Source organism: Nipponia nippon, unplaced genomic scaffold, assembly GCF_047370975.1.
Source record: "Nipponia nippon isolate SJK-2023a ecotype South Korea unplaced genomic scaffold, ASM4737097v1 scaffold_5, whole genome shotgun sequence".
Taxonomy (NCBI): Eukaryota; Metazoa; Chordata; class Aves; order Pelecaniformes; family Threskiornithidae; genus Nipponia; species Nipponia nippon.
The window spans coordinates 60,244,819-60,258,317 of NW_028262369.1; the positions used below are offsets into that span (position 1 = coordinate 60,244,819).

General features: G+C 53.2%; 1 protein-coding gene across 3 annotated transcripts in view; it reads left to right on the forward strand.

Annotated features, from left to right (window-relative positions):
• The window catches only part of RAMP1 (receptor activity modifying protein 1), a 30,409-nt gene extending 18,457 nt beyond the window's left edge, over nt 1-11,952 (forward strand). For all 3 annotated transcript variants that reach the window (XM_087730291.1, XM_087730294.1, XM_087730292.1), the window contains 2 exons: nt 431-569; nt 10,966-11,952. In XM_087730291.1, coding sequence (XP_087586417.1) covers nt 431-569; nt 10,966-11,221 — 395 coding nt within the window. In that variant the 3' untranslated portion in view covers nt 11,222-11,952. The remainder of the gene's footprint in view (nt 1-430; nt 570-10,965) is intronic.
• The last annotated feature ends 1,547 nt before the right edge of the window (nt 11,953-13,499 follow it).

Genomic DNA, 13,499 nt, shown 5'->3' on the forward strand with positions numbered 1-13,499 from the left:
GGAGCCGTGGGGTTATTCCCCAACTTCCCCCACACCCTTACTCTTTTTGTAAACTGAAAAACTGGGAATTTAAAGTCCAAAGACGTGTGTCAAGTGATCATCAGAGAATAAATCTGCGTCCTTAACTTACTTATGACTTACCTGGCATATTTTGAATAATTGATTTATCTAGCGTCAGGCACTTGGGAGGGTAATGGAGGATGATGCTGCAGGGTCAGAGGCATGTGAAGAGGGAAATAAAACCCTGAGAAGGCTGTTTTGAAGAAGCTGGTTGAGATTGGGGTTGCTTTGATGTCCAGCTTTGCTTTGGCAGATGCCCTCTGTGTGAAAAGCTGCGGAGGGACCACGTGGTGGGGGGCAAGGGGCTGTCATTGGGCCATGACGTGCTGCAGCAGAGCCTAACCCCGCTCGCCCCTTGCCTGTCTTCCAGCCCATCACTTCATTGCGGCGACGGCGTGCCAGGAGGCGGACTACGGCTGGATGATCCGGCACTACTGCCTGAAGCAGTTCCAGCTCAGCATGGAGGGAATCGGGCAGCGGCTCTGGTGCGACTGGGACGAGACCGTGGGGTAAGTGAGGTCTCTCTGCTCGCCCCTCCCTTCCCAGCGTCCCAGGACCACCTGCACCCATCTTTGATTTTCGAGTGTGAGGAGGGCAGTGGTGGGTTTTATTTCATGGAGGGGAACAAATGTGCTGTTTCACTCCACTTTGCAAGTGCTGATGCCACCCTCGCTCCACCCCTGCTGGGTCCAGCTGAAGGGTCTTCCCTGTCCCAGTTGCTTGTGGAGGCGCCATGAGGTGGCCTTGGAGGGGGGAGCAGTGGGTGTTGTCTACCTGGACTTCAGTGAGGCTTTTGACCCTGTCTCCCATAAGATCCGCACAGACAAGCTGATGAAGCGTGGGCTGGATGAAAACTGGCAGAATAGCCAGGCCCAGAGGGTGGTGATTGTTGGACAAAGACTGGTTGGAGACCAGCAACTAGTGGTGTGCCCCAGGGGTCACTGCTGGGTCCAGTCCTACTTAACCTCTTAATTAATGGTGTGGGTGATGGGCCAGAGTGTACCCTCAGCAAGTTTGCAGATGACACCAGACTGGGAGGAGTGGGTGACACACCAGAGGGTGGTGCTGCTGTCCAGAGAAATGGGCTGATGGGAACCTCATGAAGTTCAACAAGGGGAAGTGCAAAGTCCTGCACCTGGGGAGGAACAACTCCAGGTCCCAGGACGTGCTGGGGATCATCCAGCTGGAAAGCAGCTTTTCAGAAAAGGCCCCAGGGGGCCTGGTGGGCACCAGGTTGAACATGAGCCAGCAATGTGCCCTTGCAGCAAAGAAGATGCATGGTGTCTGGGGCTGCATTAGAAGTGTCTCCAGCAGGTCGAGGGAGGTGATCCTTCCCCTGTACTCAGCACTGGAGAGGCTGCCCCTGGAGTGCTGGGTCCAGTTCTGGGCTCCCCAGTGCGAGAGAGACATGGACATACTGGAGAGAGTCCAACGAAGGGCCATGGAGATGATGAAGGGACTGGAGTATGTCTCCTATGAAGAAAGGCTGAGAGAGCTGGGGCTGTTCAGCCTGGAGAAGAGAAGGCTCAGGGGGATCTTATTAAGGTATATAAATATCTGAAGGGAGGGTGCAAAGAGGACGGAGCCAAGCTCTTGTCAGTGGTGCCCAGTGACAGGACCAGAGGCAATGGGCACAAACTGAAGCACAGGAGGTTCCCTCTGAACATCAGGAAATGCTTCTTCACTGTGAGGGTGACCAAGCCCTGGCACAGGTCACCCAGGGAGGTTGTGGGGTCTCCATCTTTGAGTATCTTGGAGATACTCAAAAGCCATCTGGACATGGTCATGAGCAACCAGCTCTAGGTGGCCCTGCTTGAGCAGGGGCATTTGGACAAGATGAGGTGAACCTCCAGAGGTTCTCCCCAGCATCATCCATTCTGTGATTAAATGGGCTTTCAAGGAGCCCAACCTAAGCAGTGTTTGGAAATCAGGATGGCAGTCTTGCTCAATACAATTATGTACCTATGAAGACATAGGTACACACACGCCCCAGTGGGGGAGCTTCAACGGGAAAAGACCACTCTTCTCACTGTCTGCTACATGCTGGGTATGTACATGTGTTAATAAGGCAGTAGATTGGGATCCCCATCACAGCTCAATTACCTCTTCTGGTGACTCACTGCTTGATGGACATATTTTCCATGAGATTTTTCTTTTTTCTCAGCACTCAGGTTCTCCAGACAGTCCAAAATGCCCTAACTCAGCTTGAAAACTCCATAATCCACTGAAATGCTCTCAGACCCTATAAGAAAATCCCAGGCTGTCCCGCTGGACCTGCTGGCTCGCCTGCTAGTTCCAAAAGTTGTGTGTTGATTTTTCTTAGCAACTAGAGGGAGAGGCTGGCATGGTACGGCATGGCAGTCTTCTGCTAAGCCTCCTGTTTGTAATCAGTGTCAAGGAATTAGCGGTGATTTATGACTTAGGAGTACTGGAGATGTGGTCTGCTTTCCTGGCGGAGTGCTCGGAGGCATCCTTTGGGGGAATAATGAGGGTGTTAAGGGAACCCTACTTAATGCAGCAGCATCAGGGAGAGCAGGGATGTTGCATCTGGGGAACGTGCTGCTCTGTGGGGTTCTTTTTTGTCTTTTTTGGGCATTTTTTTTTTTTATTGCAAACTATCTGAACGATGCTTTCTTTGGATTAGCTCTTTCCTATTTATAATCAGCAGAGCTGATTTTTTCGGCGCTGCCATGGCGTAAATCATTCTCCTGGTGAGATGGTTTTGATTAACGTTGTAAAGACTGGTTAGGGGTGTCTGTATATTGGTGTGAGGGCCTGAAAAGAGAAAATAAAAACCCGTTCTCCACGCTGAGCTGGCTTTCCACATCATACAGCGTTGTTGTGCCGTGGCCTTTCTCTGGGAAAATGAAGCGGTGAACAAAAGTGAGCTCTTGCAGCACCAGGCAGGGATTGAGGTCAGTTGGAAATGGTGAGCAGATGTTGCCATATGCCATGAGTGTTTTGCACAAAAATTAGAGTTTTTGTAAGATTTTGGTTGATTTCCTGCTTCATGCCCCTTTCTTCTGTACCAAATTAAAATCTCTGTATATATGTGTGTATGTAAACATACATACATACATACATACAGATAGATAGATAGCTTTTGAAAAGGAGAGCTTGGGTTTTCCTTCCCCTTTATTGGTGACAAAATGGAGGGGAAGAAAAGAGAGTGGAAAGACTGTGGGAGGTTTTCTGGTGCTGAGAAACCTCACCTGGTCCTCAAAAATGTCCAGGGCTGCTGCCGTTGCTCCAGCCCCCAGCTGCCGTGGGGGTCACTGGGGGACCTGTCCCCCTCTGTCAACACCTTTGGAGGCAGCATCCAGATGTGGTGAGCAGCAGGAGAAGGGGATAACCACGTCCCTGGGTCTCCTGGCTGCACTGGAGCCACCGGCTGCGCTGCTCCCGCCCCTGGGGCCATCCCAGCAGAGCTGTCCCAACCTGGGCTGCCCCCATGCAGGGGCTGAGTGTGTCCCAGGGGCAGGACTTTGCTTTTGGCCCTGGTTTGGTGCTATGTGCAAGGTTGATGAGATGCAATCCATCTCCTCCTCCAGACCTTCAGTGAAGCCATTACACAGGAAGCAGAGGTGTATTAAAGAGCTTGTTCTTTATCTCCGACATCCTGTTTTTCTTCTAAATAGCTTCTACTAAACTTGTTATCCTTGAGGCACTTGGAGGAAATGTTGATAAACTTGCAGTGTTTAATTTGATTGCATGAGTCCATTTGGTCCGTGCAAACACAGGGCTCAGGTTATTTAAGAGATGACATTCCTCTGATCCTTCTGTGCCCTCAGGACACTGGGAAAATCAGGTAGAAACAGCTCAGCTACTGCTGTAAATAAGCTGCTCTGCAAGGATATGGGGTTCGGGTGGCCACCTTGCTCGACACCCCTGCTCCCTGGGTGTGCGTGGGATGCACCATCCCCTTTTAGGAGAAAAAGTACTGTTAGGAGATGTCACAGCAGGAGTGGGCAGGGGGTGGCATAGGCTGGCTGGTCACCCCTCTGGCTTTAGGGGGAAGGGCTTGACTTCCACCAGATGTGAGATGAAAAAATGGAAATAAAACACCTGCCTAGAGCCTCATCTCCTCTCTATATCTTCCTTCAAACCGAGGAATTTTGATGCTTGAAACCTGTCCAAAACAAGAATGAGAAATACTTGAAGTTTTTGCCTCTGACAGGTCCCGTACCATCAGCAGCATTGGGTTTGGAGTTGTGATTTCTCATATGCAGCATTTAGCGGGGAAATGCCCGTTAGGCCTATCATTTACTGCTCAATTGAGAATGACATGATGGGAACATCTGGATAAATGAATTGTCTCAGCAGAGTTTGTAATTGTGGTTTATTGGTCCTATTTATAGGCTGCAGATTATCCTCCCATCTTACCTCAGAACCGAGCTCTTGCATCGCTGGTACTGCTGTGTCCAGCTGTAACGGAGGGGTCTCTCGGGACCAGGAGTGGTTGCTGAGGTTGGGCTTGGACCACGTGAACAAGCACCAACTCTCTGAGAAGGTTTGTCCAACACCGTTGAGCTCTGCTGGCTTTCGTAGCCATGCTTATTTGGGGAAAGTTGATAGTTTTCGATATGCAAAATCACGTACCAGGGAAACTTGTGTAAGCTGTTAAATGCTTCAGGAATGGGATGCTAGGTGGTTTGTAATAAAATAATTAGTTCCAGAAGCTGGCCATGAACGCTGTCTCCTGGGAAGGAAGAAGGACTGCTCTGAGAGGTGTTTTCCCTCGAGTCATCTGGTTTCCTTCCCTCTCTTCCTCCCCAAAGGACGAGCGATCCGGTGTGGCCTTGGATGCTCCTGCTGGAGCCGTGCGTGCCGGTGCCTGCTGGGTCGGCCGCCTGCCTGCCCACTCACGTGCTGCAAGCTGCCCTCTCCGGCCCCTCTGTGGCATTGCCCCGTGGATCCCTGGCCTGAGACCAATTTAGACCAAGGACCCTGGTGTTTTGTTATCCAGGGCTTGCAGCCACCCCATTATTTAAAGCTGGAGGTGCATCATAGTCTTCTCTGCTTCATGGTGGTGGCCAAGCTGCTTTGACCGGGAGCTCAGCTGTGCATGACCAGTTATCCCGAAGATCAACTTGGCTATTTTGGTTCCAGGTCCGGATTCATCAGCACAGCGACTGAGATGGGGGATTAGCTGTGGTCTCCCTCGGGGCAGCTATTTTGGGGAGGCGGAGCACTGCTGGCAGAGCAGGAGCTGCTAGAGGGGTCGGGCTGCCAGCTGCTCACCCATGAATGCATCAGAAGGAGCTGATGACTTGTAGATATTTTTCCTGCACGGTTTTAGCTCGCCAGCGAGCTGCGGCCAGGGGACAGCTTGGCAGGATGGTTTTTGCACGGCGTTGGTGCATCAGGCAGCAGCAAGCAGGACGGGAGGATGCTCGCTGTGCTGAGTGGTGCCGCAGCTGCGGGTGTCACTCCAGCCGAGCCAGGCGCCTTCATCCAAAATATACCCGCCCTGTGTGGCGTGCCTAAAAATCTCTGGGGAATGCAGTCCCATCGTTGTGGGCATCCTGCGGGGAAGGAGCTCACCAGCGTGGTGTTTCGCCTGCCGGTCTGACAGCTGCAGCTGGGTCCAGAAACGTGCCGATGCTGCCAGCTCCTGGCACGCCTTGTACCCTGCCCCACTCCTACCCCTGCTGCGAGGCTGCTCTCACAGCTGTGAATACGCTCACAGTGTGTCTTCAGGTTATTTATCCATTTTCTTATAGACAGCAGATTGATCTATTATCTTACTATCTCATTACCTACTTATTTATCTTCAGGTTGCCAGGTCCCTTCTGGATACCCCTTTACCATGTCTCCAGGCTCACCCTGCAACCTTGCAGAGGAAGAAATCAATTTTTTCTTTTAATTTACAAAGCAAAAGGAAAGCCTCGTGGGGTTTTTTTGTTGTTGTTGTTTCTTCTCAAGCAAGGGATTTGGGGAGGACAGGAAAAAATCCTGATACTCATGGCAAAAGGGAGAGTTGGCGATCCTATGAACCCTAACCGGTATCCGTAGTGTAACACCGTCCGCACCAAGGCGCTGGCAAGGAATAAGTGGCAGATCGAATTCCACTCTCGGTTGCAGTGGTAAAAAACCAGAGGCGTTGCTTAGGATTTACAGCGCTGTAAGCATTCGGGTCCCATCAAACCATAAATCAGTCCTCGATTGCTTCCCACCAGTGGCCCAGCCCTGTCCCCGTCCTGCCCATGGGCGTTCGTCCCCGCATGGTCCCCGTGCTGGCGGCCTCTTCCTGCCGCAGCATCCTTTAAACCCAAACTGTTTCCATGGTGATGAGGAAAACAGTTTTAATTGCAGTTCACATTAGGTAGGGAAAAAAAATATTTAGAACTAAGCAAAGCCATACTTTTCAGGGCAAGCTGCCTGTCTCCCTGCCCGCAGCCTGTGGTGGTGGGATGGCGTGGGAAAACCTGCCCTGTTCCCAGTGCTATCCTACATCAGCTCAATAATCACAATTTGCAATATTTTTTTTTAGTAATTAAAGCTAGTCTTTTAAGGCATTTTTAAGGATTTTGAATTAAGATGCTGGTATTTAAGGCAAAACTGAGGGAGAGGAGGGGGGGCAGGAGAAGGTGGCCTGGGCGCAGACCGCTTCTTCTTTCCCTCTCCCCATGTGTCGAGTGGTCTCTGGGGACACGCTGACCATCATGGGGAGCTAAAGACGTCCTCCATACTCAGCGCTCCTCCAGCTGTGGGCATCCCTCCATCCCTCCATCTCAAACCACTGGCGAGCCCCTGAGAGCTGCTGTTCCCAGGGCAGCCCTCACTGGGCTGCAGGTGATTTTTGGCAATGGGAAAGATCCCAGACAAGCCCAAGCCCGGTTGGGAACAGGGAGCGTGACTTGGGGACACTTCTCCTTGAAGCCACCGAGCTCTCCTCGGGGTTGGGGGAAGCAGGCACAGGGGAAGCACTGGCCCAAGTGCTCTGACCAGGATTTTTTCTGCACGTGCAACCAGACAGTCCTTGCGAGAGGCAAGAAGAGATTTTAAATACCTTCCTGTGGGGGCAGAGGTGCCCAATGGACAAGGTTTTGTCACATCCTCTAATTCCAAATGTCATCTTAACTAAAACTCCTCCGTTGCCAGCCAGGTTTTGCAGCCTGGCTTGCAGCTGTTATGAACAGCACACGGCGCATAGCTTCGGGCTGCGCCGGCTATTCGTAGACCCCGGCAAACAGTGTTGAAAACACCTGCTCCTTTGGTTACTTGTTGCTCCCTGGCAGGTTGGGAAGTCGGGGACAACCATCCTTAGATGTTGCATCCTTAGATCTCTTGGCCGCTCTGCAAAGCCGCAGGGACGTGCCACAGTGCAGGTCTGTGGTCTGGTGGCTTCTCTACCTCCTTATTTACCCTGACCGAACTGAGCCATCACGGAGCTTGTTGGAAGCCCAGCCAGGGCTCAGCCCTGTGGTTAATCCCCTGCTTTCTGTAATGGCCATAAGGCCCTGCTCAGCTGGTTTTAGAGGGCAGCCAGCCCCTGGTCTGCGGGGTGAGGGAGGAGAGGACATGGGGTGTGGGCATTTCTCTGCACACCGCCGCCTCGGGTCTGATGTGGGGTCAGTGGCATTCAGGTCTCTTAGGTCCTCCCCAAAACATTGTCTGGGTGTTTTGCCAGGCATTGCAATCCCCAGACACCCCTGATGCTGCCACCTTGGGTTTCCGTCCTCATCATCATCTCCAAGGTGGTCCCAGCTGCTCCCCGGGGGCTCCCTAAACACCCGGCCCCTCTCTTCCCCCAGCCGCCTGCCCTGGCAGCGGGTGACAGCCTGAGCCCTGCCCCATCCAGGGCCGCAGCAGCAGAGCCGGTGGCATGCCGTGCTGCTCTATTTCTGCAGCTGCATCAGCCACCGGCGTCGTGTTTTGCTTCAGCTGCAGCAGCAGTGGGGTCCCTCCCTGGGCCATAGCTGGCAGCAGCAGCCCAGCCCTGGCAGCATCCCTGGAACAGCAGGGCATGGCATGCGGTCCTCCATAGTGTGGGACATGGGGCTGAGATTTGGCGATGCCTGTCTCCTGCTTGCAAGGATATCATCTCTGGAGGCTTTGTTTCGGAAGGTCTGTGCCCTCACTCAGCTGGAGGAGATGGTGTTTTGGGTGATGGAGGCTTGCAAATGAGCTGTGGGGTTGTCTGAAAGCCAAAAGCTTGAGCCTATCTTATCTTCTCCGCAAAGAGAGTTTTCACCCTGTGACTGAGGATTGCCCTCTTTCTGGACACCAGAAATAGTATGGTCACCCCTGCAGCTCCCGGAGCTCAGCTCAGCTTTGCCTGGCAGAGTGTGGCAGGGGGATGTCGCCCTCCTGGGCTGGGCTGTGGGGCGGGAGGTGGGTGGCAAGGGGAGGGCAGAGCAATCGTACTGGGCAGCAAAACACCACCACCCCCCCCCGCGACCCGCCCCCCCCCCCCCAAGAGGTTTCACCATCAGCACGGGCTGAATTCCCCAGTGGGACCATGCTGGTGTGGTGCTAATGTAATAACACGGCTCTGCTTGTTGGGAGAGAGAGAGAGAACCAGATGCTGCTTTGGAAATGCAATGGGATGAACGTTTGCCATGGCTGTGGCAAGGCAGAGCACACTCAGCCCGGGGCATCAACACTGCTGCTTTCCAGTGGGATCATGATCCCTTCCGACAAGACACCGCAAGCAGCAGCCTGGGTCCGACCGGTCTGGTTTATCCGTATCCCAGCAAATGGATCCCTTTGGTAGCCCTCTGCGGTAGCTGGCAGCACACCTGTAAGGAGAAGGCCCTCCATGCCACATGTGTTGGTGCTCTGCATGTGAGGACAGAAGCCGGACGGAGTCTTGCAGGATCGTTCTCCGAACGCTGTGAGACACGGCAGCTCAGGACCCGTGCAGCTGGAGGGGATGGACTCAGCTGGTGGGTGACAGCTCGTGTCTACGGATGGCCAAGGGTCTGTGAGATAAAGTGGAAGAAATTAAAGCACTCAGCTACAGCTGAGAGTTCGGCTCTGCTTTTAGTTGGCTGTTCATAAAACTATCATGGTCAAGTAGTGCTTTGTGTACGCAAAGGGCAGAAAATCATCTCTTGAAGAGCATCCAGACTTGCTTTCCCTTGGCCAAGAGCTCAGCAGCCCTCGTTGTCACTTCTACACCTCTAGCTGTTGCTGAAAATGTTTTGGTTTCCCTCCAGGTCCCTCCTGCTCGCTCCCCGCTGGGCTCTGGGGGTGTGCGGGGCTGGCAGGTGGCCCGCGATGCCACCCTGCTCCTGCTGAGGACGCGATCCCACCCAGAGCAGGGTGGCTTTAACAAAGTCAGGGGACTTGAAAGTAAAAGGGACAAGCGACTTAGGGTATCTTAAGCTGCAGCTGCAGTCCCCCATCAGGATGGAAGGACCTCCTTCCACACCTGGACAGATGGCCATAGCCCCATGGCCACCTCCTTGCCCCTGCTACACTGCTCATAGAGTGGGTCATAGCCCCGCAACCACAACCACAACCACCTCCTCGCCCCCCCCATCCTGTTGGCGGGGCTGTAGCCGCTCGGCTCCTCTCCTCGGCTCCATCCTCTCCCCCGCCGGCGTGCATGGAGACATCCGAGTGCTGCAACACAGATGCTGCCTAAGTGCAAAGTGTAATTACAATTTAGCCTTTTATTTGCTGACACCATTTTGCTTTTGTTACTTGCATGTTTTCACGTACAATGATGGGAGCAGCTATTTATCAGCACGGAAGTACGGTCTGAGCCGGGGAAGGGCTAAGCCAGCTGCTGTAAGGCCCTTCGGTTTTAAAAATAGCTTTTATTCACTTCTTTTTGTTAACTCTTTCCCTCTGGTTCCTGAAGATGGTTTAGCTCCTGAGATCTGCTAAGGCTGCTGCTGAACGGGAAATGGTAATTTTGCACATTGAGATGCTGAGCAGAAGCTGCTCTTAGTAGCGCCAGGCGCCCCATTAATTAAATCACCGGACTCCGCAGGGCCTCCCTCTGGCGCTGCCATGTGCCGATGGGCACGGCGAGGCAAGCGCCGCCTGCCCGAAATCCCAGCCGATGAGATGCAGAGAGGCTGCGGCAAGTAGCTGGGGAGCTGCTTATAAAATATTTCTTCCCCCAAGCGGATTTTTAATTGGCTAGCTAGGTTTTGGTTAGCTCTGCTTCTCTAGGCTTAGATGTGAATAACTGGGATGAGGAAAAAAAAATATATATACACACACCCCCATATATTTTTTTTTTAATGCATAGCCAATTTTAAAGCAGGTAACATTTGAAACCCACGGTAATACCTGTCCTTCCAGAGTGTGGCTGGTGGGACCAGCACAGGGGCTGTCCTCGCTCTGCGGTGCCTTGCGCTCAGGGCTGCTCCTTTTTTCCCAAATAGTTGGGAAAAAAAAAAAAAAAACAACAAAACCTAAAGCTCAAAAAATGGACTTGCTGGCCATTGAGAGGTGGGATGGGTCGTGGTCCTGCGGCCCCACAAAGCGGGGTTCTGCAGAGAGATGAGCTTCCGAAGCATGCTGTTGGTTCATATGCACCGCCCCATTTTTAGGCAATTAAAAGGAGAATTTCAAGTACTGTGCTTCTAGTAATTTCCTTCTGTAAATGAAAACTCCTTATGCTTTTGGCTGTGGGTGAGCACTTGAAGTGCACTCAAAGTGGCAGAACCTGATGAGAATTAAGAAAACCCCACATATATTTTTATACCTACTACCTACAATCTCAAAAAAAAAAACCACAAACCACCAAAAAAAAATTCAACTCACTCAGATGATAACAACCTCAAATACCATCTCAAATAACATATACATTCATCTACAGCAGAAAGTATATAATATTTTATATTTTAATATAAATATTTTAATACCGGGTGGGGGAGGTGGCGTGCTGATGGCTGTGTGCTGGTCCCTGGTGCCACCCCGGCGCCCTTGTCTGTGTTGCAGCACCTACGGGGAGCTGACGAACTGCACAGCGCTGATCGCCGAGAGGCTCAACTGCTACTGGCCCAACCGGCTGGTGGACGAGTTCTTCGTGGCCGTCCACAAGCAGTACTTCAGGAACTGCTCCCCCTCCGGACGGGCGCTGCACGACCCCCCCAACGGCGTCCTCTGCCCCTTCATCGTGCTGCCCATCCTCGTCACCCTGCTGATGACCGTGCTGGTGGTCTGGAGGAGCAAACGCAGTGAGGGCATCGTGTAGGGACGCTCTGCCGCCGGCACAGGGGAGGGGGGGGGCCCCCACCCTGAAAGCACCCATTTTTTTGGGAAGACCCTGGCAGAAGAGCATCCTGGGGGGGGTACCAAGTCCAGGAGGCAGAGGCGGTAATGCCACTGCTCTTCCCTCGCTGGTACCCTCCGCACCGCTCATGTACGGCTCGCTGGACGGTTTCCAAATAAATACATCATTTAAGATTCGGTTGGTTGGCAATACGGGGTGCCAGTGGCCAGCGAGGCTGCCGCGGGCTGCCCCAGCAGCGGGGAGCCCTCTCAGGGTACTGGGGAGCACTGACGCATCTTTCCCACCTGCTTCCCTCCCGGCACCCCACAGCATCGCGTTTTGCCAAAAGAGGAATGTTTTTAAAAAATAAGAAGGGGGGGGGTTGAAATCCTGCCAGAACAGCGTCGGGAGGTGCCAGTGGGCGTAACCATGAGGCCGGCGGGTCTGGGTGCAACCCCTGGTGATGAAAAGTCACAGCTTTCTCTTTTTGTCTTTTTTTTTTTTTTTTTTTTTTTTTTTTGACACCAGGAAAGGCATCTCAAGTCCGAGGCCTGCGTGGGGTGGGTTTTGCCTGGGAGATGGGGAGAAATGGGTGAAAATCGGTGGTGGGAGCTGGTGGCACCGGTGGTGGCCTTGGCGGTGTCCTGGGCTAATGAGCAACGGGACTAAGGCGCTTTTCCTACTTAAGCAAATAAATACATAAATAAACCGTGTGCCTGTCTCCGGTGCGAATCTTCAGTGCTTGCCCTCTCCGTGGAGGCTGGGGTCCAGGTGGGTCAAGGGGTCCCCCCAGACTCCCCCCTCACTGCCCTGAAGGAGCCGCTGTGATCCTGGAGCCCCCCGGTAGCGTTGACCCTCACCCCATGGGAACCTTTGGGTGGCACTGGTGGCACTGGGGGCCCTGGGGTCAGGCTGGTGGGTGGGAGGGCTGGCTAGCGGGGTCTGTCCCTCCAAGGCAGCAGGGTCCCTGCGGGGTCCCTCGGGGGTCCCTGGGTGTGGGTGGGCAGGTGGGGGGCCCGCCCCTTTGGCAGGGTCCAGGAGTGGGGTTGGGTGCCTCGGGGCGGGGGGGGACTGGGAAGAGGGGAGGGACCCCCGACCCCACCGCTGGTCTCTCGTCCCCAACAGCTCCAGAGCCCTCCAGATCCCCTCCAGGGAGTCGCCAGCTCAGGGAGGGGTCCCTCGGGGAGACCCAGCTGCTGTCCCCACCTTGGCCTTCACGTTTCCAAAAAAAAACCCCAAAATTGCACATGCCAGGCAGCGGGATGCCCAGCCACCTGCCTGGCCCACCCCGGGCTGCCCGGTCCTGGCGCTGCAGCGTTTTTTTTCCTTTGCCACTTTTTTCAGGGGCAGTTGAACAATTAAGAAAAAAAACCAATCACCATTATTTGACAGGGAGCACCCAGGGCTCCAGAGACTATGGCCCCTGCAGCCACGAAGCGCTGAAGAGGCTTTCTGCTGAAGTATTTTGGCCACGTGCAGCGAACCGTGCCCTGACGCGGCCCCCCAGCTTAGGGCTTCAGTGAGAGGCAGAAACTGAGTGTGGTTGGGTAGAGTATAGATTAGTTGCATCTATACCAATATATATGTAAATAATTCAGTTTATTTTCCCAGACTGTGAGCTGATGGTCTCTCCCAGGATGGGGATAAGGTGTAACATTTTTTCCCCTGTGTATTCTGGATGGGAAGAAACTGATGCTTGAGCCTTCTTGTACAGTATTGAATACCATACCAACTTGAATCTTCTGCTCATCTTCTCTAGGTAAGTAAAAACAGGGTGAGGGGAGGACACAGCACCGTACCGGGAGGTGGGGATTGGCTTTCATGACTGCAGCTCTCTCTAGCTCTGCGCTCACACAGGCTGCTGGTACCCCAAACCCGCTGCACGCTCACAGCTTCTCCCGGCTCACTGTGGCAGGACCCTGCACTCTGCCCTGGCTGCACCTGCAGCGGCTTCCAGGCAAGAGCGGGGAGCCAGGCGTGGGTGAGCGCCCAAGAAACGGGGACTTTTACCCCTTTTGCTGAAGGATGGAAGGTGATAAACAGTACCAGGGTGCCGATACAGCAGGGAGCGCTCACCTTCGTTAAGGCAAACTGGTTCAGCGTTTTCACCTTGAAAATCCTTCTGACTCAATATGCAAAAACTGGACATATTTTCCAATCTTTCTATTTTTGAGTGCTTTATTCCTTACCTTCCCTGACATTACTATTTTGGCAGCAAAGATCTCTCACCGCAGTTACCTGCTTAAAATAATATGCTGAT